General features: G+C 49.1%; 1 protein-coding gene across 1 annotated transcript in view; it reads left to right on the plus strand.

The window, feature by feature from the left end:
* The first annotated feature begins 11,913 nt into the window (after positions 1–11,913).
* The window catches only part of Plxnc1 (plexin C1), a 152,525-nt gene continuing 140,708 nt past the window's right edge, over positions 11,914–23,730 (plus strand). The window contains 1 exon segment of the mRNA XM_028855702.2: positions 11,914–13,029. Within this exon segment, the coding sequence (XP_028711535.1) occupies positions 11,968–13,029 (1,062 nt within the window). The 5' untranslated portion in view covers positions 11,914–11,967.

Consider the following 23,730-nt stretch of genomic DNA (forward strand, 5'->3'; position numbering starts at 1 on the left):
CTTTAATCCTAGCACTCGGGAGGCAGAGATCCGTCTGGATCTCTGTGAGTTCAAAACCACCCTGGACTACATGAGATTGATTCAGTCTGGGAGAGAAACAGAGCCAGGCCGTGGTAACAGATACCTTTGATCCCAGTACTTGGGAGTCACATGCCTTTAATCCCAGCACTTGAGATCTCATGCCTTTGCTATCAGTATTGGGGGAGCACAACACACCTTTAATCCCAGCACTAGGAAGGAAGTAGAATGGCTGGACAGAGAAGGGCATATAAGGTGTGAGGAGACAGGAACTAGAGCCCCTTTCTGGCTGAGGACTCAGAGGCTTTTAGTGAGAGGATTCGTAGAGATAGGATCTCTCCTTCCATTCGGCCTGAGGATTGGTAGTGGTCAGAAATTTCTCTAGTGACTTGTTCCTTCGTCTCTCTGATCTTTCAGCATTTACCCTAATATCTAGCTCCGGGTATTTATTATAAGACCAATTAGGATTCGAGCAACAACATACTTGGTATTTTCAACAATAACAAGGGTAAGAGCCAAATGGAGAGCCTACATTTAAGTGCTGGGTGAGAAGGAGGAGAAGCTATCTGGGATGGGTCTGCTCATGGGTCAGGTGTAGTCAGGATCTTGGGCTTTTTCTGCTGAGGCCATGGGAAACCTCCTTTCCCCCATCCCCTCCTGCCATGGGCTGGTTTGTTTAATCTATACAGTTTATTTCAAGGCAAGGCAACCAGAGAGGGGGTGCCTTCAGGATCAAGAATATTTGTTTAATGCCTATTTTCTTGGGGTCCCCTCTTTCATGCCCAATGCTAAGTGTATGCCTACCAAAGGCATGTGTGCCGTTACCTCTGGGTTTTCCAGAGACCGAGTAAATGTGTGTTTATCAACTGGGTTTTATGTCTTTGGCTTCAGTTAGAAGCCATTCACCTAAAGCAAGTGATGTTCTTGAGCCCCTTTCTATTCTTTATCAAATGAACTTGTGGTCCTAACATTGTAGATAACAGGGTCTCTCCCTAGAGGCTCAAGTCTGGCTGCAGTGATACGGAGGCCCACAAAGGTTTCCTAATGAGATCTCAGCTTGCTTTTACCCAACAGGGCTGCATTAGAGGATGTCTTGACCATGTGCATAGTTGCCAGGTGATTGGAAAGGTCTGCACTTGGCTGTGCTAAGGGGAGGTCTTTGGCTCCACCCCTTGGCATTCCTATAAAAGACCCTTTAGAAGAGACAGAAGGGGCCAGTGGATAATGATCCAGGCCCTCCCGAAGCTATCCTGTGTTTCTATCTGTCTCTCTCCCCTCTATATTTCTATCTGAATCTCTTATTCCTCTCTCCTCAAGAGTTCCCTGAGGAAAAATTGGGAGCTGGTCTCCCACACAGTGATGAAACCTTGTCCCTGTTCTATGACAAAATTTTTCCTAAGAAGACACTACACATGCCTACTCACCCCAGAGAGGCAACCCGTGACAGACCAGATACCACCAAAGTCCCACTCAGTGGACCGGAGAGATTAATTGGGGTTATTTACAGGAGTATGGGCAAAGGGTTACTTACAGAAACAGAAATGACTCAAAGACAGTGGCCTCACCAAAGTCCACCCCAGCAAGGATGACAGCTTCCAAAGCTGGGAACTCAGAGCACACTGAACAGCCTGCAGGCAGCTGAACAGGTTGGAGAATATGCTCTCTAGGTGCCTCAATTGGTCTAAACCTCTTCCAGGCAGTTTGCCTGGTTTCTGCCTCTTCTAGGGTCTTCTTTGCAGCTTGGGTTGTCTGGGAGTCATCTTTGAAGCTCATCTCTGCTTATCTGAGGGGAACTCTCAGCTTTTATTGCTTTCTTTGGCAGGGAGGGATCTAGTGAATCTTGTCAGCTTCAGGGGCTTCCTGAAGTTACTTGGAGTTGTTTACCTTCCTGCTTAAGGAACTCCCTGGAAGGATGGGATGTTTCAATGTCAGAGGAAATTGTCACCCAACAGTCCCCAGAAAGAGAATTAATCCCACATGAAGGTACAGAGAAAAGACTCAGGATGCCTATAGAGAAACCAGTCCTATGTAGACCACAACTGTAGACTTCCAGCCTCAGAGCTAGAAAGATAAATATTTTGGGTTTTGGTACCAAGTCTGGGGGACTCAGCTATGGACAACCATAGGAAACTAATACAGTCAGCTGACAAAGCATTCGAGTCTCAGCATCAAATAATAGTAATAGCGTCACTATTTACTGAGCAGATTCTATGAGTCAGGCATTGTGTAAATGCATCCCCCTCCATATGATCTCATTTAGTATTCATGAAACCCCCCATGAGATGATGTTTATTCCAATCTACCACAAGTATGCTGAGGCTCAGAGAGCCCACGGCTGCCTCACTACTAACTGGTGGCATCGGACCTGGAATTGAGACCTGACCAGGGTCATTGTATCCTGTTACGAAGAAAATGGCACATCTTCCTTAGGACACGGGCAGGCCCTGTTTCAGAGAGCAGGGACTACTGATCAGGGAGCTGGTTGGTTTTCAGTCCCACTTGCCTCCTTGGGCAAGCCTCCACCTTACCACGACCTCCTCTGTGGCCCAAGAACTTGATCATTGTATTGGACCGGCTGGGGGTTGAGATAGCCCGGGTGGCACTGTGAGGGAGGAGTATGTGGGCACATACGGATTGTGAGTGCTGGGGTGCAGACCCTACCTACACACAGTTGAGACATGGGGGCTCCTTCAGGGGAACCATATGGTCTTCCTTCAGCCCTGTTCTGCTCACTGGCCCCAGCACACCCCAACACCTCCATTTTTTCAGTCACCAAGAAATCTAGTTTGCAGACCACACACCAGGATGACCCTACCATCCTTTTTCCCGCCATCCTTTTCATCCCTACCACTACCACCAAACCAAAGAGCCTAAAAAAAAATGCCTCTCTGGCTATTTTATTTGAGTCCTAATTTGCATCTATGCCTTTCTTCACAATTAAAACTCCATTTCACTATAAAATTTGCAGCTTTCATGATGGAGGAAAGGGACCTTTGACACCATAAATATTTAATCACCATTGAGATGTCCAAGAAGTGATGAAATAGATGTTGCAGATTGGCTGGCTCTGAGAAGCAAAGTATGGAAGCCTTGGGGGTCGGGGAGTATCTTCTAAAATATGCCATCTTTACAACTTAAGGTGGCTCACATTCCTACCACCTAAGAGTGACTGGAGCTCTAAGGGAATCGAGAGTATCCAATTTATCTCTTTAAATATTAGTTGGTGCAGGCTAAGACAAGGTCTGGAGGTGAAGAAGTATGGAGATCTCTTCCTGATTCTGTTTTGGTGGCAATGAATAGACATGAAATTTCCGGCCTATATTGAGGCGACTGCTGGAGTTCAGACTTGGGGGAATGTCTGAAGAGGAAAAAAGCTGTCTGTTCGTTTTTGTGTCTTGTTTGAAAATACACTTCAAACATTCAACAGTGTTTCAGAGATCATAACCGCCCTGTGCCCCCGCCACCTCCTGAGTCCTTGGCCCCTGGTAGTCCCGGTTTACTTTTAAGGCACTTTTAGTTTTATGTTTTAACTGGAAAAAAAAAATAATAATCTTGCCCAGTAGGGCTTCCATTTGTTTCTATCAATGGGCTGAATTTAGTTTAGGAGAGTCTGTGCAAAGGGAATGACATGTACCTTTTCCTCCCCCCACCCCTTGCCAGATCTGGAGGCACCAGCCATTTGGAAATAAAGGAGATGCACTTTGCCTCGTCTCTCATGCTGGCCGCAACAGACAAGCCAGATGTCCCTGCTGAAGTGCCATCCCAGATCTCTTCTGGGTCCTTCTTTGAAGCAGGTTGAATTTTTAGTTATATTCTGGCAGGAAGCAAATGACCCGAACAGAAGCATAAAAAGGGGTGGTGGTGGTGGTGATGGCTGAGGTATGAGCAGGGAGAGGGGGACATGCTAAGGCCAGCCACAGCAGGAGGCACCACATGCCACAGGTATAAAGAGCAGAGTGTGGGGTACTGAGTAAGTCAGTGCTGGCGCTGTCTGCAAAGCTCATGCTGCTTATTCCCCGTCTGTCGCCCTCCCTAGAAAATATTGCTACCTAGAAAATGGTACTATGGCCGTTGATAGAGAGAGGCCGCCCCATGGAACCGGTGGCCTTGCAGAGGACTTGGTTACAACTAGCACAGATTGGCAGGGAGGGGGCTGGAGGACCAAGTATCTAGGTTTCATCCTAGCTCTCTCTCCACTTCCTGGATAGCTCCCACGGGGCCTCCCATTGGCGGAATCCAATCAGAAGCCAAAAGGCAAAGTCTATGTCCATAGACGCAGACTTCTGGTACCGAGCAGGATGGGGAAAGAGAGGATGATGGGGAGAAGTGAAGCCTGGGCAGCAAAGATGGGCAAGAAGAAGTGAGTAGGAAGGACGAGAGAAGGGGAGGAATGGATGGGGCTCCAGGGAGGTACCCCGACCTGCAAACTCATGGTATTCTATACAGTGAACAGGGACCAGGTTTGGTGGTGATGGTTTTTACAGTCACATCTCAGTAAATGATTTAGAAAAAGAGACAAAGGATCCAGGCATGTGCCTGTAATCCTAACACTAGAGAGGTTAAGGCAGAGGGATTCCTAGTTCAAGGCTAGCGTAGGCTACACAGCAAGATGCCATCTTGGAAAAACAAGAAGCTGGGCCACTGAAAAGATGAGTCTTCATGCAGGAGACCAAGGTTTGGTTCCCAGAACCTACACAGTGGCTCACAATGGTCTGTTACTCCAGTTCCAAGGGATCCAGTGTCCTTTTCTGGCTTCTGCAGGCACTGGGTACAGACACCTATATACACACAGATAAACGCTTATAAAATGCAACAAAAATCTCTTTTTGAGAAGGACTGGGAGATGTCTCCACCTGGAAAGTGCTTCCTGTACAAGTCTGAGGACCTGAGGTTTGGATCCCCAAGACCCATGTAAATACCGGATGTGATGGTGTTGGTCAAGCAGCCCCTGGACGAATGGGATGGGAACATGTGGATCCCTGGGGCTCCCTGGTCAGCCTGGATCAGTGAGCTCCAGGTTCTGTGAGCAACCATGTCTCAAAAGGCAAGGTAGACAGCAACTGAAGAAGACACCAACGTCGACCTCTGACCTTCATATGCATGCACACACATGTGCACATTCACACCCCCTCCAACCCTACACACACACACACACACACACACACACACACACACACACACGGAAAAGGTGGAAATGACAAAAGGGGGCAGAAGGGTAAGAAAAGTGTTCAGTCTTTACATTTGGGATTCTGCGCATGAGGCCGTTTGTGCCGGGGATGCTGGTGGAACCACCGTGTCCTCAGTACCTTCCCAGTGTGGATGAGGTGCTTCCCTGCTCTTCCCCAAGACCACACGCCCAGCCACCCGACAGCCACTGCCCAGCCACCCGACAGACACTGCCCATCCCCAAGACCACACGCCCAGCCACCCGACAGACACTGCGCATGCTCAGCACTCATTCCAATCGCTTCCTCCCAGGCTTGGTAGCAATATCTTCTAGGGAGGGCAAGGGCAGGGGAATTAGCGGCATGGGCTTTGCAGACAGCGCCAGCCTGCTCACCACGAAGTCCAGCAACTTCATTGTCAGCTGTGAGCATCTCCCCCACCAGAATCTCGAGGAAGCGGAAGTACAAGTGACTGTGGAGTTATCTGCCTGTTAATCTTATCGTCTGCCATTCATTTTAAGAGTTTGAGTTATTATTAATATGAAGGCCTGCTTTACGGCAGCTCTTCTCTTTGAATGAGTTTGTGCCAGGCTGCCAGTTATCAAGGGACTCGGGGGCCCAGGATTATGCTAACAGTGAGTCTCTGAGATGTGGTGGCTAAGCAGAGACAGGAAAGGGTCTCTCTCTCTCTTCTCTCTCTCTCTCTCTCTCTCTCTCTCTCTCTCTCTCTCTCTCTCTCTCTCTCTCTCTCTCCCTCTCCCTCTCTCTCCCTGAGACAGGGTTTCTCTTTGTAACAGCCCTGGCTGTCCTGGAACTCACTCTGTACACCAGCCTGGCCTTGAACTCAGAGATCCACCTGCCTCTGCCCCCTGAGTGCTGGGATTAAAGGTGCACCCCCCACTTCCTGGCAAAGGGTTTTTTGTTGTTGTTGTTTTTGTTTTGTTTTGTTTTTAAAGAGGGATCAGTATTTTGTATCTACTCCTGATAACCTTTTGGTGCTTCATTTCAAAGGAACTATAAGAAAAAAATACAAGCAAGGATATACACAAATTTCAAAATAATCTAAAAAGAGCTTAATTTTAAGAGACAGCCCAAGTTGCAGAAGTGTCCCAAACCTGAAGATGCAATTAGTTGATGAGTTTGCCTACTTCCTGCAGATCTAGGAAACACCACGGTAACTGATGATGTCACTGTATTTTGCTGTCAATCAGGGTGGCCTTAGATTCTTCACCACGGATAGGTTCGGTAGATGTTGAAAGAAATGTCATGATCCTGAGTATGTGACCTGGTTAGCTTCCTATGGCTATGATAAATACCACGACCAAAAGCAACTTGGGGAGGAAATGGCTTATTTCATCATACAGCTTATGGTCGGTCCAGCATGAAGAGAAGTCACGTCAGGAACTGAGGCAGAGACGAGAGAGGAGCACCACATCTCGGATGGCTCCCCATGGCGTGCTCATACAATGCAGGACCCTTTGCCCAGGGGTGGCACCACCCACAGTGGGCTGGGCCTTTCTACGTCAATCATTAATCAAGAAAATGCCCTACAGATGTGCCTATAAATCTGATGGAGGCAATTCCTTGATTAAAATTTCATCTTCCCAGGTGACTAGTTTGTGTGTCAAAAACTTAACCAGCATAGCATGTTGCTTCAGTAATGAAATACTGAGTGCCAGGCTGATGTCTTGGACCTCACAGCCTTGGAGTAAGATTTGGTATTTTTCATTCTTTCCATGGGCCCTTATAGTAGCGAAGGCCCTTATATTATGCAGCTTAAGGAAAGTCAGTGTTGGGACTCTAAGAATGGTGGTTTTGAATGTCCCACTCTGCTCTTTCATCTGTAATTGTTACCCTTCTGGGAAGTGACAGGTAACTCTGCTAAGCCGTGACAGAGAGGAAGAGGACTGCTGTAATGTTGGGGGTGACTCACCTTGCATCACCCCACACAGCCTTCTCACAGGAACCACCGGCTGAGCACTGTCACCAAGCATGGAAGGGTCTCCATCCATCCAAGGCTGGGTTGAGTGACACACAGGACCAGGCCCTGGACAGCCTCAGTCACACCTTGAGAACTTGTTTGAAGGTTTTGGCATGTGAGCAAGCTACCCTTGACCAGTGGTCTTCCTTCATTAGGGAAGGTAGTTGTCTTTGAAGCATGTAGCCTTGAGAAGGATGAAAACAGAGTGCTGCCTGGGGTAGGAAGGGAACACCCACCTGGTCAGCCAGATCAGTCAACTCTGGCAATCAGGGTCACAGCCAGATCCCTCAGCCACAGCATTTTTTTGTTTCGAACGGTTTTTTGTGTTTTGCGCTTTCTGGAGCTCACTTGTAGCCAGGTGGCCTCAACTCACAGAGATCGCTGCCTCTGCTCCGAGTGCTGGGATTAAAGGCGTGCGCCGCCGCCGCCGCCGCCGCCGCCGCCGCCGCCCCGCCGCCCCCCCCCCCCCCCCGGCTTTTTTTGTTTTGTTTTTGTTTTTCGAGACAGGGCTTCTCTGTGTAGCTTTGCCCTTCCTGGATCTCACTCTGTAGCCCAGGTTGGCCTCGAACTCACAGAGATGCGCCTGGCTCTGCCTCCCGAGTGCTGCCTCAGCCACATCTCACTGCACTGTATTTGACTGACTTTTCACCGTGGCTGAACTTTGTTCACCCCATCTTCCCACCATCAACTCCAACTACAGAACAACACTTCCTCTACTGCACTTTCAACTATCTGATCATCAGCAGACCAGGGAGGAAGCTAGCTCGTTTCATTTTCCTGTCAGTCACCGAAAGGGGTCAGGAACTCTGATCATGTCTTCATTGTGAGGACCACAGATATGAACGCAGAGTTGTGGAGAAAAAGTGGCCTGTCTGAAATCCAAGGAGGCCAACACAGATGTGTTTTGTATGGCATCGCTCAGATTCTATCCAGGGTGTTGTAGCTACATAGACAGGACGTGTTAAGAAATGGTTGACCACCAGAACTAACTTTCTCAGTTGCTTCTAGCTCCCATCAACCCAGCCAGCCCTCTAAACCACAGTCAGATTTAAAAAAAAAATAAAAAAGGAAAAGAGAAAAGTGTGACTGTGAATGATACCCATCTTGTGACTGTGACCAGTTGCCTACTGAACGGTTCTTAATGTCTCAAGTCTCAGCAGGAAACCACAGAACCTATAAAGCTCTGTCCAGCAAAAATGAGTCTGGCTGTAGATGGCTTGGTTAACCCAGATTGCCTTCAGTGCCTGAGGGAGTGGATATTTTCTCATTATGAAGAATTTTGCAGCTAGCAAAGGCTGTGCATACAACTGCTCAGAACCCGTCTGAACTGCCCGTTTCCGTGGTAGCAGGTCTGTCTGGAGGATGGATCTGTACCACCTTCTTTTGTTTGGGTTTTAGCCATTTGTGTTACAAGAAGTTCCCGAAATGTGCCATAAGGGACATCCAACAAGATGGACTCGGCCTGTTGGAGAGGGAAGCTTTGTCAGGAATAGGCTGCATACCCTTGGGCCAGATGGGTGTGTAAGACAAAACCATCAAAGAGATAGAGACCCTGTGGCTAAATATTTATTTAGGTTGTCCTTATTTCCCACACTTTTCAAATGTGAACGTGTGTCCTGAAGGTGGAGCTTTAGTACAGGAGAAAATTGGGAAGGGGTAAAGGCATTTGCTCAAAATGGGGCAGGATCAGCAAAGAACGTGGTTTCCAGGTTTCCTGACTGCCTATATATTTTTTTTCCTGCCAAAAAGTTAGCGTGGATTCCTGTTTCTTCCACTATAGGAGCCCGCATACAATTGAACAGGAGGAAAAGGGAGCCTGCTTGCAGGAGCAGGGCTTATGGTCTCGGCAAAATAAGGCGACCTGGGAACCACGAGAGCTGTTTCTACTCCTTGCTGGTGATTTTTGTTAAGATGTTGTTTCTGTTTCAAAACGCAGCAGCAAAGAATTGAGCAGTGATCAAAACGCCACACCGTGGAGTATGTCTAATCCAAATAGCTTCCGAGATGGTCTGTAACTGATTGTATGCGGCAACGCCACGGGGTTAGGGAAATGACTTGGTTGCCAGTGAAGTAAAACTATCTCCAAAATGGAATTGAATGCCGCTCCTCAGCACACATCACTGCCACAGTCCATTTGGGAAGTCGCTAGAACCGCCATGTTGATCATTCACAGCAAAACTGTAGGGCGACTGGTGCATAAAGGCCCTACTATGTTGTTGGGGGGGGGTCAGTGTGCTTTGGGAGAGGTTTTTTTTTTTTTATTTCAGCAATGCAAAATTTTTTTGAATATTCCAGGTGGTGGGAGATGGGGGGAAGATGCCTGATTTATTATTATTATTATTATTATTATTATTATTATTATTATTATTATTATGGTAGCAGTTAAACCATCTGATTGGCTTTGCTTAAGAGGTCCATATTAACATCAACTTAGACCCATACATCTCCCCTCCTTTTTTCTCTTTCCTCCACTTTCTGTCACTATAGAAGGAGTGACTTTCATCTAGCATCTGAGAGCATTGGCACTTGCCATTGCCAGGCAAAAACAACGAGGAGCTTGCATATGGAAAGACGACCTCTGACCCCAGCTTTTAAAAGCTACCGCTGAAGGGATGGTGTGTGTGTGTGTGTGTGTGTGTGTGTGTGTGTGTGTGTGTGTGTGTGTGTGTGTGTGTACACAGGGATGGAAGCCAAGGCCTGGCTCAAACTCTGCCACTGAGCTCCATTCACCGGGAACACAGTTCCTGCAGCTGTACATCTAGCTTAGGTTCTGAAGCTCCTCATCCACTTCCCTTCTCCTCCTTCCTGCCTTTCCAAGCTTCTCTCTCAACACTGGGGGAGAGCCCGAAACATGCAGCAGGTGCCCCGGCTCTGCAGATTTGGCCTCTGAGGAAGCTCAGCCAGCCAGCCACCCCCACTCACTCCAAAAAACAACAAAACAAACACCAGATCTCATCCAGAGCTGGGTTGACTTAGAGGTAAGGAGGAAAGAACACGCAGTTGTAGTCCATGCTGTGGAAAAGCTAGGAAGCAATTAGATCACCTCCCAAGGACCCGGCAGGTCCTTCAGCCCCACCTCGCCACTCGCCACAGGGTTGGAGGCAGCAGGGCTTGCCTCTGGGGAGCCCTCTTTGAGAAAACGTGAGTCTGTCCGCTGCCCAGAGCACAGTGATTTTCTGTTCCGGAAATTCTTGGTGGCTTGGGGGGGGGGGGGGGACACAAGCCAGCCGACAGTTGCTCCCGGGGAGAAGTGAGGAGACCTCAGGCTCTAAAGAAAAGAGGTGGGACATGGCGGCAGCGGCAGAGCCCCTGGGAACGTGAGAGTGCCAGGCTCTGAGGTGGCTGAGCATCGTAGTTCTGCCCCGAAGAAGGGTCTCTGGGGAGTGTTGGAGTGGCCACAGGTGGCCCTGGACTAGCAAGACGCCTCTGAGAGGCTCTGGAGTGAGGGGTGGATCTTCGAATCTCCGCTGTGCTCTTTGCCAACAGTCATGCCCTGGTGGGTTCCACAGCCTCTCCAAAGACCATTCTCAAAAGCCGAGTAAGGGTGGTAACAGTCACTAATTAATACTATTATTGTTTGGAGTATCAAGTGACCAGAGATCGACATGGCGCATTGAGAACTACGCCCAGAACGTAGCAGATGCTCAATAAACGTTAGCTGTTGTCATTAGGGTTAGATAGTGAGCAGAACTTTCTGAGTGCTGGGTCTGAGAGCCTGGGACTCCGTTGCCAAGGGAGACTAGGGAGCCTTTTCAAATATGAGAGCTCTGGCCTGAGGGATTGTCCACAACGAGCCTGTGGCGCCTTTCTCCCACCTCACTCTGACCCGGGGAAACCCACCCCCTGCCACAGGGGCGCCTTGGTCCCCCCCCTCGAGCCCCCACAACCCTCTGCCGCCTTCCCTGGACCGCAGCTCCCCGGAGCATCTCTGGGGCCTCCCTCCCTCCCGCCGCTCCACACCTGTCAAGCCGCCCTCGCAGCCTCCCAGGGGCTCGAGCCCTGGGCCTCTGCTGCAACCCCTTCGCCCCTGGGTCCCGGCTCCGCGCGCCTCCCGTCTGCCCGCGGCTGCTCTCGTCGTAAACAAAACCCGGGCGTTGGAGCAGCCCCGCGGGCTGGCGAGCGCGGGAGCCGGCTCGGTGCGCGGTGACCGCGCCGGGGGGGGAACCCGGGGCGAGCTAGGGGCGATGGTGGCAGCCGCGGCGGCCGCGGCAGGCGGCTCAGCTTTGTTATGAATAGATGAAAGAGGCCACCTACACAGTAACCCAAATTACGAGACCTCCCTCCTCCCGATCTCACCGAATCAAGAGGGGAGGGGAGATGGGCGTGGAGGGAGGGCGGGCGGGAGGCGGAGGGCGGAGGAGGAAGAGGATGAGGAAGGGGCCAGTTGCATCCCACTTTCACAATGGGAAAGTGAAACGCACAAGCGCACCCAACCTCTCCAGCCCTCCCCGCCCGCCTCGCTCCCCTCCGCCCGTCCCCTCCCTTCCCCTCCGCGCCTCCCCGCGAGCGCCCGCGCCGCACAGAGGAACTCTCTCCGGCGAAGGCGGGCGAGGAGGAAGCGGCTCCGGAGCGCGCAGGGCTTGCCGCCGCGGCACAGGCTGCCGGAGCGAGCCCGCCCGCCCGCCGCGCGCCGTCCTCCCTGCACTCCTTCCCGGCCGAGCCGCGGGGATGGGGCGGCCGCGGGAGCCCGAGCGCGCGCAGGAGCCGCCGCCGCCGCCGCCGCCGCCCGCGTCTCCGTCGCCGCGCGCCTGAGCCGCCCGAGCCCGCCGCGCGCCCTGCCCGGGGGCGGCCCCCCTTAGCCCCATGGAGGTCTCCCGGAGGAAGGCGCCGCCGCGCCCCCCGTGCCCCGCCGCCCCGCTGCCCCTGATCGCCTATCTGCTGGCGCTGGCGGCGCCCGCCCGGGGCGCGGACGAGCCGGTGTGGCGATCCGAGCAAGCCATCGGAGCCATCGCGGCGAGCCGGGCGGACGGCGTGTTCGTGGCGAGCGGCAGCTGCCTGGACCAGCTGGACTACAGCCTGAAGCACAGGCTCTCGCGCCTGTACCGGGACCAAGCGGGCAACTGCACGGAGCCCGTCTCGTTGGCGCCCCCCGCGCGGCCCCGGCCCGGCAGCAGCTTCAGCAAGCTGCTGCTGCCCTACCGCGAGGGGGCGACCGGCCTCGAGGGGCTGCTGCTCACCGGCTGGACCTTCGACCGGGGCGCCTGCGAGGTGCGGCCCCTGGGCAACCTGAGCCGCAGCTCCCTGCGCAATGCTACCGAGGTGGTGTCGTGTCACCCGCAGGGCTCGACGGCCGGCGTGGTGTACCGCGCGGGCGGCACTGATCGCTGGTACCTGGCCGTGGCCGCCACCTACGTGCTGCCGGAGCCGGAGACCGCGAACCGCTGCAACCCCGCGGCATCTGATCGCGACACCGCCATCGCGCTCAAGAACACGGAGGAGCGCAGTCTGGCCACGCAGGAGCTGGGCCGCCTGAAACTGCGCGGTGGTGCGGGCAGCCTGCACTTCGTGGATGCCTTTCTCTGGAACGGCAGCGTCTACTTCCCCTACTACCCCTACAACTACACCAGCGGAGCCGCCACCGGCTGGCCCAGCATGGCGCGCATCGCGCAGAGCACCGAGGTGCTGTTCCAGGGCCAGGCGGCCCTCGACTGCAGCCACGGCCACCCCGACGGCCGCCGCCTGCTGCTTTCCTCCAGCCTGGTGGAGGCCATGGACGTCTGGGCCGGCGTGTTTAGCGCGGCCACCGGAGAGGGCCAGGAGAGGCGCTCCCCCGCCACCACGGCTCTCTGCCTCTTCAGGATGAGTGAGATCCAGGCGCGCGCCAGGAGCTGCAGCTGGGACTTTCAGGCGACCGAGCACAACTGCGTAAGTCCTGTCCCTGGGGCCCCCGGAGGAGACTTGGGTGACATTTACCAAGTGTCAGGTTCACATCGCCAGCAACTGTCCAAGACTGCAGGCTACTTTAAAGTGCAGGCTGAGATCCCCAAAGGGAAAGAGTAAAAAAAAAAAAAAAAAAAAAAAAAAAAAAAAAAAAAAGGGCGGCAGGGTAAGGGGGAGAATTGGAGGGAGGTTCAAAACTCTAGTGGCTGCCTCGCCAAATGCGGGCGCTTGTTTGGGACTGAGCCTCCCCACGCCACCCTCTGTCCCTAACAGCTTCTCCAGACCGGAGTCTTAGTAGGCATGTAGGCTTGACCCTTTGGGCCAACAGTACTTGATGCCCTCACAGAAAAACCATCGAACCTAAAGGACTCGCTGCCACACCCCGGCCTTTGTGCCCCCCGCCCCCCTAATCTCTGGCTGCAACCCAGATGTGATGTGGTCGGTCGAGTTGTGGCCTGCTCCACACTGGTAAATAATGCTACCGTGCAAAAGCCGCTCGCAGACCGCCCAGCCTGACCCAGTGCGAGGGGGCGGGGCTGTGGCTGGCCGAGGGTGGCTGTGGTCTCAACCTGGCGGAGAGAACCCGAGGAGGAGGCGGGAGGCGGCTTGTGGATGCATACAAAGCCTCGCCCTGAAGAGGAGAGCCTGGGGGAGGTGGAAAGTGTTGGGGTGCTCCAGGCAGTTTCTGGGCTGCAGATTCCCCAGACTGGATTGCGGGGCTCACTGGCACCACCCTTGGGTTGTGCCTGAACCAGGCAAAAGACACGGGTTTCCCTAGAGCCTACAGGGCAGCCACAGCTTGAAATCTTGAGATTGACAGTTCTTTGACTGGAAGATAAAGCGTCAGTTCAAGAGGGTCTAGTGGATAGGGATTATGGAGGCTTTGTACACTTCTGCAGAGGCCCTTGCCCTTCCAAGCCTGTTGGCAAGTAACTCTGCATATGGCTCCTGAGAGGGAAGCCTGCCGAGAGCCTCCTTAATCACTGGACAGAATTCAAGGAGCAGAAATTGAGGGCTACAGGTGTTGCCATTGTTTTGCTATAAAATATATCGGAAGGGGAAGGGAGAAAGTCTTGGTGTGGAGAACTGTTGCGTGTACTTTATTGTGTACATTGGCTCGGGGGTACACTAACATGCGGGGAGAGAGACACTCCCCTCCAGTCCTTTCTCTGTCAAGCACACCTTACCAAATGTTAATCTTATTAATTCAAGGAGGAAAAAAAGCTTCCAGTCACTTGCTGCTTCTAGGCTGGGGCAAGCACATGCCATCTTTATTTCACGACTAGTATAATTTAACAAATGCATAAAGAGCACACATTGCCCCCAGATGGCTTAGCCTTTCTGTAAGCATAAAACTTAATATTTAATATCTGCTGTTATATATCTTCATAATCTAATAGCCAAAGTTTGGCAAACCACTGCCTTCCTTCTTTTCTGTTGGAAGACTTGAAATTAACCCCCCCCAATTTTACTTTGTGTCAAGCTTCAGGCACAGTTTGTCTGTGGGGATTAATGGCAAGACAGCTCCGAGGCCCACAGCATGTAACCACCATGGAAGTCCAAGCTTTGCCATCTGACAGCTGTGTCGATGGGCAGAGCCAAAACAGTTCTCTTGATTGCGTCTACCTATTGGGTACTGGAGGACTCGGTTTCCTTCCAAACCCAGCGTGCATCCCGAATGCACTCAAAATCCAGTTCTGGGCTCAATCAGGTGTTCCTACTTGCACTGGGATGGGGAGGGGCAGGGTTAGTCTACAGCTGTCTATGGTCTTCATAGGCGCTCCTGGGAGAGGGCTGCCCCCCTTGGAAATCAAGCAAGGGAAAAACACATGCTGCCAAAAATCTGTAATGGGGGAAAAAATAAATAATTAAAAACGGGTCCCCGCACAGCATTTCTTGCTGCTGTTATTTATTGAGAGCTCCCAGGGCGCTCCGAGCTGTGTGTTCTGAAAGATGGGGTCTCTACCCTCTGAGCTTGTCATCCAAGTTAAATGATATACTCAGGTCCAAACAATAGCATGTCATGGCTGCGCAGGTGGGAACAGGGAGCTTTAGCATTTTTTTTTTTTTCATTTAAGTAAATTCCTTGCTGCTGGTGTGCATTAAAAAGACTTAATGGGACAGCATTTTAAGAGCATTTCAATGAAAAAAAGAAGGTGGTAGTTTTGATGGGGAAAAAAAGCGACAATTTTCTAACCAATTAAATAGGCAGATAAGATACTTTAATGCAACAAATAGTTGTATGACGCCTGCTTGTGTGAGCAATGAGCTATGCTGGGTGCCACCGATTCTGCCAGCGGAGGGACAATAGTAGGTTGCAACCCCATTTAATGGGGTCATGGGATCAGCGTGGCCTCGGCTGTCACTCACGAGAAATGTTGTCATTCGACTGCATTGCATTTTCAGGTCTTGAATGTGTTTTTGAAAGGCATGCTGAATTGCAGGTGCCTAAAACAGGAGTGGGACCTGAAACACTCCATAGAGGGAGCCCCAGCAGATTGCCACAGCTATTCCTTCCCAGCCAACAGCGCCCCCCCCCATTTTTCCTTCATTTTTTTCATCAATGTGTCTAGATTTGCTCGCCTTCCCCATCCCACTCTGTCCCCAGCTGGTACCTGAACTGCCCATCTCCCATCAACCTATGGTAATGACAGAACTGGCCAGGCGGTGTGTTTCTCATCTCCTGGTTTCTCTTATCTCTTAACTGCTCATTCTCTTCCTCGGGTTTTTCCTGCTGAGGATTAATTTCTGAGATACTTGTGCAATGAGTGTGTACTCAGTGTTTTACACACAAGGCATTTTCTTCTTTCTCTTGCCTTGCCACCAAATTTCAATGTACTTTCACAGAGGTAATCCATCACCTGCAGCCCCCAAGTGCACCCTGATGGCCGGGCCCTGCACACCCACTCTCTCAGACCCCTGGTGTGCGTTTGGGCAGCATCTCCTGTCCCAGATAGTTTTCTGTCAACCTGACACAAGTTCAAGTCATCTGAGAGGAGGAACAAACCCATGTGGGTGGGGATACTTCTTGCTGCTAGTCCTGGGTTCTGTAAGACAGCAGGCTGAGCAAGCCAGTAAACAGCACTCCTCTATGGCCTCCGCATCAGCTCCTGCCTCCAGGTTCCTGCCCTGACTTTCCTCAGTGAGTGAAAGTGTAAGTAAATAGACCTTTTCCTCAGCAGCCTGCTTTGGGTCATGGTGTTTCATCACAGCAACAGAAATCCTAACTAATACAGCTCCCCAACAATGTTTCTGTGAGCTTGTCAGTAAGTCTGATTGGTTGGTTCTGTGGAAAGCATCCCATCGTCCAGATGAAGAAGCCATGATCAGTAACAAAATAAGTACCAAAGCCATGCAACTTAAACACAGTCTTCCCAGCATCTATTTCTGTTTTCTTTTTGCCATCGTGGAATTTCTGGAACTTCCCCCTCAAAGTCCCCTAATTAAAAAGGCAGCAAATAATTTTCACTGGGACAGCAGTTCTCAACCTGTGGGTCATGACCACTTTGGAAGTCAAATGGCCCTTTCATAGGGGTTGCATATCAGATACCCTGCATACCAGATATTTACATTAGAATTCATAACAGTAGCAAAATTACAGTTATGAAGTAGAATGAAAATTATTTTATGGTTGGGGGTCACCACAACCTGAGGAACTGTATTAAAGGGCCACAGCATTAGGAAGGTTGAGAACCACTGTTATAAGTGATCATATGAGTACTAATACTACCTAACACATCAATAGTCACAGGGTGCTATACAGGATGTATTTTATCACCTTTTCTCACAATGGACAGTCAACCCAATACCTGTGTTGAGCCTGGGACCGTTAGTCCCTAGCTAAGTAATTAAATACCCATCGTTTCAGCCTCTATACCAGCAATTCTCAACCTGTGGGTCACGCCCCCTTGAGGGTCGCATATCAGATGTTCACATTGCAATTAATAACAGTTGCAAAATTACAGTTACAAAGTAGCAATAAAATGATTTTGTGGTGGTGGGGGCGTCCCCACAGCATGAGGAACTGTATTAAAGGGCCACAGCCTTAGGAAGGTTGAGAACCACTGAGCCAAACCATCTCCCAAGCCTGAGAATATGCTTATTATATTTTATTCACTCTTTCTAGGATGTGGCTTTGAGAGTCGAGGATGCTCTCTGGAGTCAGTATTTGCCTCCAATCTGGGGTTGTACTTTTAAACATCACGTGGTTTGTTTTCTTCATTATGTTCCATAACTTACCTGTGTTTGGATTGATATAGCAGTGGATGTTTTTAATTATGTGCCTTCATTTATGAAGTTAATTTAACTCCCCCCCCCAAACTCCTACTACTTTTGGCAAACCAATGTGTGAAAAATGTTTGTGTTTGAGTCTGTGAAGGCGGATTCTTCTAGATTTGTTTGGCTGCCATAGTTGGGTCTCGGTGTTGCCTGTGATTAAACACAACTGTTACCCCTCTGTAGAGGCTATTGTATTTTCTCATAGTTTGGCTATATGACCGACCCTTCTAGTTCTTTCTACCTATTGCAGGTGGATATGTCCCCCCTTCTTCTATACTCACGTAATCCTAAAGCCTGATATAATTCAACTGCTGTGCAGGTAACCACAAAATGATGGCACACTTTCTGCCAGCAACAGTCAGGACACATGTTGCTACTGTGTGTAGAAGTGATAGCCCAATTCTACTTGGCAGTGTGACCTGCTGACCTCAAAACACGGTCTTCCTGTGATGTTTATTGGCCTCCAGTTTCTGTTATGATTCTGCCTCTCCTTTTTTTGTTATCTGTAGACTAGATGGTGAATTTTACCTTCACACACACACACACATCCGACATGCAAGGGTGAATCCGAGAGGACGGATGTAATGACAGAATCCACTTAGAAAGAGGGAAAAGGCAATCCCAGCTGCTATCCACCGAGCAGTTATCATGGCAGGGTTTGTGCAAGGCAATTTACATGCCTTATTTTCTGTTGATTCTCAGTCACCGCATGAGGCAAGGACTTCAGTTATTATGATGATTATAGACAAGAAAAATGGAAGCCCAGAGAGCTTTGGTTAGGTTCCTAGCTTGCAAAGAGCAAAAGACTTAGAATTTATGTGGTCTAGGTCTAGGACCTGTGTTTTTAACTATTGGCTGTGGACCGTCAGTCCTCACAGACACTGGGTTCTGGTGTCCAGCCTATCCTACATGGAGCAAGCAAGGCCGTTTGTAGATAGATGGCAGAGCAGAGAATCCTTGGCTGTGAACAGAGTTCCTGAGTTTACATTTGTCACCACCCGAAGGTCTGTCTGATGCCAGGTGTGGTTTCTCAGTCATTACTTTCTTGTTAATATTGTTTCTTGGCATTCGGGCATCTGTACTGACCTGCCCTTGGGGTCCTGACAGGAGATCTCCTCAGCTGCAGCCACTAAGAGCACCCCTTGTGTGAATTCACTATGTTTCCTTATAAAAGGTGGTGCACGCCTTTAATCCCAACACTTGGGAGGCAGAGCCTTGTGGATCTTTGTAGTTCGAGGCAACTGTCTACAGAGCGAGATCAGAAACGCAAAGTAACAGAAACTGTTCAAAAAAAAAAAAAAAAAAAAAAAAAAAAAAAAAAAAAGGTGGGCCTTGCCCACCTCCCATCTCTTTCTCTCTTCCTCTTCCTCAGTTCTCGTCCCCTGGGACCTGTCTCTGCCCCTTCTCTCTCCTCCCCTCAATAAACCTCCCACGTGGACTCTGTTGTATGGTTTGACTCCTTCCCGTCATTTTAAAATACAAAGTCTTTGTTTCAAAAAGTTGTTTATAACCACCTTGCACCCTATCTTTGTTTCAAAAGGTTATGTGACCACCTTGTTATGACTATGGCTACCTTGTTTTGCCCTTCTTGCAACCATGTCCTTGTTTCAGGAGGGACTAACTTGTTATGCTTACATTCTGCTCCTACGACCCCACCCATTTTGCCTGCCAACCTCCCCCCTGCCCCATTTGGAAACTTCCTTCCCCTGATCTAGAAAAGCCTTTTCTTCCTCAAATCCAATGCTGTGGACCTCTCAGAACCCCACATTAAGGGCAGGCAGCCTGTGTACATGAAAAAAAAAATTAGGAAGAAAGAAGTGTTTATTGAATAAACAAGTGAAGGATCTTGGGAGATCATGTTGGAGATAAAGAAATGTATTCTGTACTCAATAGCGATACTTTCCTGGTTCTGGTCACCATATATTCCCATAAACTTTTTCTAGTAACTGCTATGTCAAGGAGCCCTTCTCTTCAAGTCCTGGGGTAGATGGCATTCTATTTATTCTTCTGGCTCTTCTCAAATATTCCTGCTCACATCAATAGCCAGGCTGCTTGTGTTGCCTGTCTGGGAGGTGGCTTTGACCACAGACACCTGCATGATTGGTATTTATGTAGTTGGTTTAACAACATTCAAATGCTAGAGGGAAGGACTTCATGGTATAGGTCAGTCATTTTTGTTTGTTTGTTTGTTTGTTTTTTGTTTTGTTTTGTTTTGTTTTTCGAGACAGGGTTTCTCTGTGTAGTTTTGGTGCTTGTCCTGGAACTCACTCTGTAGACCAGGCTGGCCTCGAACTCTCAGAGATCCACTTGACTCTACCTCCCAAGTGCTGGGATTAAAGGCGTGTGCCACCACTGTCCAGCCAGGTCAGTGATTCTTCAAGTGTGGTGTGTGGACCACCTGTGCCAGCATCACCTGGGAATTTGCTAAAAATGTAAATTCTGGGACCCAACATCAGACTTACTAAATAAGAGACTCTGGAGGTGGGTAGAGGGTGGGGCTGGTGTTGAGTAAGTTTCCTATAAGATGGAGAATGTTCTATCCTGTCAGGAAGGCTCTTAAGCAGGAATGTAAAGAACTCAAAAGAGCTTCAGGAAGTCCCTGAAGCCGACCAGATTCACTAGGTCCCTCCCTGCCAGAGTCAGCAATAAAAGCTGAAACTCCCTCTCAGGCAAACAGAGCTGCCAGGAGGACTCTGAGATCAGACCAGCTGCCTGGAAGAAGCAGAGGCCAGAGGTTTCTGGAAGAGATTTAGACCACAGTCACTTGGAAAGGACACTCTCCAGCCTGTTGAGCTGCCTGCAGCCTGTGCAGTGTGCTCAGGTTCCCAGCTTTGGAAGCTGTCACCCTTGCTGGGGTGGGCTTTGGTGGTGCAGCTGTCTGTGATACATTCCTGCCCCTCTAATTGACTCCAATAAAACTCCCTGGTTCACCAAGTTGAAGTCTGGTGGTGTCTGTACTTAGTTCTGTTGTGGGTTCCTATCTGACATGAGAAGACTTGTATAGTGTCTCCCCAGAAAAAGTTTTGTCACACAAAACAGCTGGCAATGTGTGGGTTTGTTTGCTTGTTTGTTTGTAAAGTTTATTCATTTCATTGTATGTGTCTGGGTGTTTTGACTAGATGTGTATCTGTACACCATATGCATGCAGTGACCCTATAGACCAGAAGAGGGTGTCCGGTCCCCTGGGACTGGAGTCAACAGATAGTTGTTGCCTGCCGTTTGGGTGCTGGAGGTCTAATGTGGGTCCTTTAGAAGAGCACCGTGCTCTTAACCGCTAACCCATTTCTCAAGCCTGCAACCTGTGTTTTGTTTTGTTTTGATTTTAAACAGGCTTCAGAGTGGTTTGAATCCATGCTTCAGTAAAAGAAAGTAGATTTCATTGTGTTCTAACCATGGTGCCCGGGATAGGGATTTTCCCGTTTTCTTTCTTTACATTTTACCAATAAAATGCCATAAAAAAGTAACCACTTCATCCCGTTACTCCTTTTCTTTCCTATTTGCTCAAAGGCATTACCTAGACAGATTTTTAAAGCCTTAACGTTTTGGGGGCTGTATTCCAAATCTCAAAAACCTGTAGTTCATAACTAGATTTTTCACATGGCGTGACAACAGTTTATTTGCATTTTATCCGAGGATGTGGGAGAGTTTCTAGCATCTTCTGTACTGGAGCCAATTCCACACATCAGACATGCTCCCGAAGGGTTTTGTTCTGTGCGGTGCCAATCCTGAGACCTATCCTAGTTAGGTACAGTTGGCTGCAAAGCTGTTCATGCATAAGCTCAAGGAAGGGAACTAGGGGTTTCACGGACAGGAACATTGGCAGTCACGTGACAGTCTTGGAATTAGAGCTGCAGAGATAATGCTTTATAAGGGCCCCAGAGTCAGGTCAATGAACGAAAGCTGCCACTTAGCAGATGTGCAAACTTGGGCAAATGGTTTAGCCTCTCTGTGCCTTGTCCTTTCATTTGCATGTATGGATCCTGTGTGTGGCACAGGGTTCTTGTCTGAATTCATGCATTAATTTGGAGTGCAGGTAATGCTGTGCACATGTTGACTGTCACCGCCACTGTGATCAGTAATGGAGACAGGATGATTCCCTGTGGTGTGGGGTTGCAGGTGGTTATGAATTGAAGGCAGCTTGAAGAAGCTTTCTCAGCATCAGGAAGTGATAATGCCCATTCTAAGGTTCTAGGGTTTGTAGTTAACCTGCTAGCTTGACTACCTAACTCCATCCTGTTCCCAAGTAGCTTCGTCTGCTTCCTCAACATGTACCCTTCACTGCCTCTACCTGAATCTACCTCAGCTTGACCTAGACACATCTTAATACCTTCTGCTTTAGCTACTAACTGCCACAGGATCTCGAGGTCATTTAATTCAGATCGCCAGGAAAAAAATGGAATTGGGTCCAACTCACCTTTTCACACCTGATCGTGAACATGTATGTGTTTAATGTGGGCATGTGCTGCCCTCAGAACATGTGCTAACTTGGATCCAGTCAGAAGGAAGTCAGCACGTGACAGTCTCCTGCAGGTCCTGAGGGTGGACTTCCTCAGAGAGGACTGACAGAGGAGGCAAACCTGACTGGCCCTTGACTAGAATAGCATGATATCTCCTCAAGGTTCCCCGGTGACTCTTCCTTCTTTGAACATGCGCAGGCACATGAAAACTGAGAAGTCTAAGCTGGGCAGTAGTGGCACACACCTTTAATCGCAGCACTTGGGAGGTAGAGGCAGGCAGATCTCTGTGAGTTCAAGGCCAGCTTGGTCTACAAAGAAAGTTCCAGGACAGCCTGGGCTACGCAGAGAAACCGTCTCTCAAAAAATCAACAACAACAATAACAACAAAACAAAAATAAAAAACTGAGAGATATCAAAGCCATCATGGGGACTTTCTTGGTTGGAATCATAGGTCTCATTTATTGATGAGAGCCAGGGGAATCAATAGCCATAGGTAGGTACATTGGTTGTTTGATTTGATACACTCACAAATTTTCTTACTTAGAAGATTCTCTCTCAATGAAACACTAATTTACTAATATTTCAGTTACTGTAGCCAATCCCCATATTAAAAATAGCTTTTCCCCCTCACATAATATATCCTGATTACCGTTTCCTATTCCTCTATCCTCCCGGTTCCTCCCCACCTCCTCTCCCACCCAGATCTACCCCTTTCTGTCTCTCACTCAAAGACAAACAGGCTTCTAAGAGATCACAATAAAATAAAGTAAAATATAATAAAATAAAAACTAATATGTTGGAATAGGACTAAAACAAGCAAGGAAAAGAGTTGTCCGTCCCCCCAAAAGGCACAAAAAAACTGATATAGACACAGACCCCCTCATTGACACCTTAGAATCCCATAAAAACACTAACCTGGCCGGGCAGTGGTGGCGCATGCCTTTAATCCCAGCACTTGGGAGGCAGAGGCAGGCGGATCTCTGTGAGTTCAAGGCCAGCCTGGTCTACAGAGCAAGATCCAGAAAAGGTGCAAAGCTACACAGAGAAACCCTGTCTCAAAAAACCAACACAACAACAACAAAAAAACAAAAAAAAACACTAACCTGGAAGCCATAATATATAAGCAAAGGACCTGTAAAGTAAAAACAGAAATATATCTATAATTAATTTATATTTTATATTTTATATATTTACATATTTATAATTATATATAGAATACACACACACATATATGTATTATATATATATATATGTATATATATATTATTATATATATATATATATATAAATTTTTTTTTAAAGCCCTGACATGACATTATGGGACAAGGAATCTCCTAAAATGCCATTGGGTCTATTTTCCATTGGCCATCTACTGCTGGGCATGAGCCTACCTTTAAGAGTAGTTTGTGTCCCCAGTAAGATTCCCTTGGAGAAAACTAAATTTTCATTTGCAAGCGGTTATCAGTTGGAGACAGCTTCTGGGTTAGGGATGGGGACATGTGTCCACTTCTCCTTTCAGCTCTCGGACCCCATGTGGTGCAGACCCAGGCAGGCCCTGTGCATGCCGCCTCAGTCTCTCTGAGTTCATGTACACATCAATCCTATTCATTTAGAGGACCTTGCTTTCTTGATGTCCGCCATTCTCTCTGGCTCTTACACTCCTCCTCTTCTGCAAGCTCTGCGCCCTGATGGGAGGGGTTTGATCGAGACCCCCTGTTCGGGGCTGAATGTTTCAACAATAGCATTAGCTCCTCTGCTCAGTTATGGTTTGTAAGGCTTTCTTCAGAGAAGTTAGTTGTTTGGGAGCTCCGTGCTCTTCCCAGTCCAACAGTCAATGCTGTTACGCAGAGTTCATCAAACTTTTTTTTTGTGAAGAGCCAGATTGTCAGTATTTTGGTCTTTGCAAACCACTCTCCATCTCTTCACTATGATTAATCTCTTAACCATAGCG

This window comes from Peromyscus leucopus, chromosome 18 (assembly GCF_004664715.2).
Source record: "Peromyscus leucopus breed LL Stock chromosome 18, UCI_PerLeu_2.1, whole genome shotgun sequence".
Lineage (NCBI taxonomy): Eukaryota > Metazoa > Chordata > Mammalia > Rodentia > Cricetidae > Peromyscus > Peromyscus leucopus.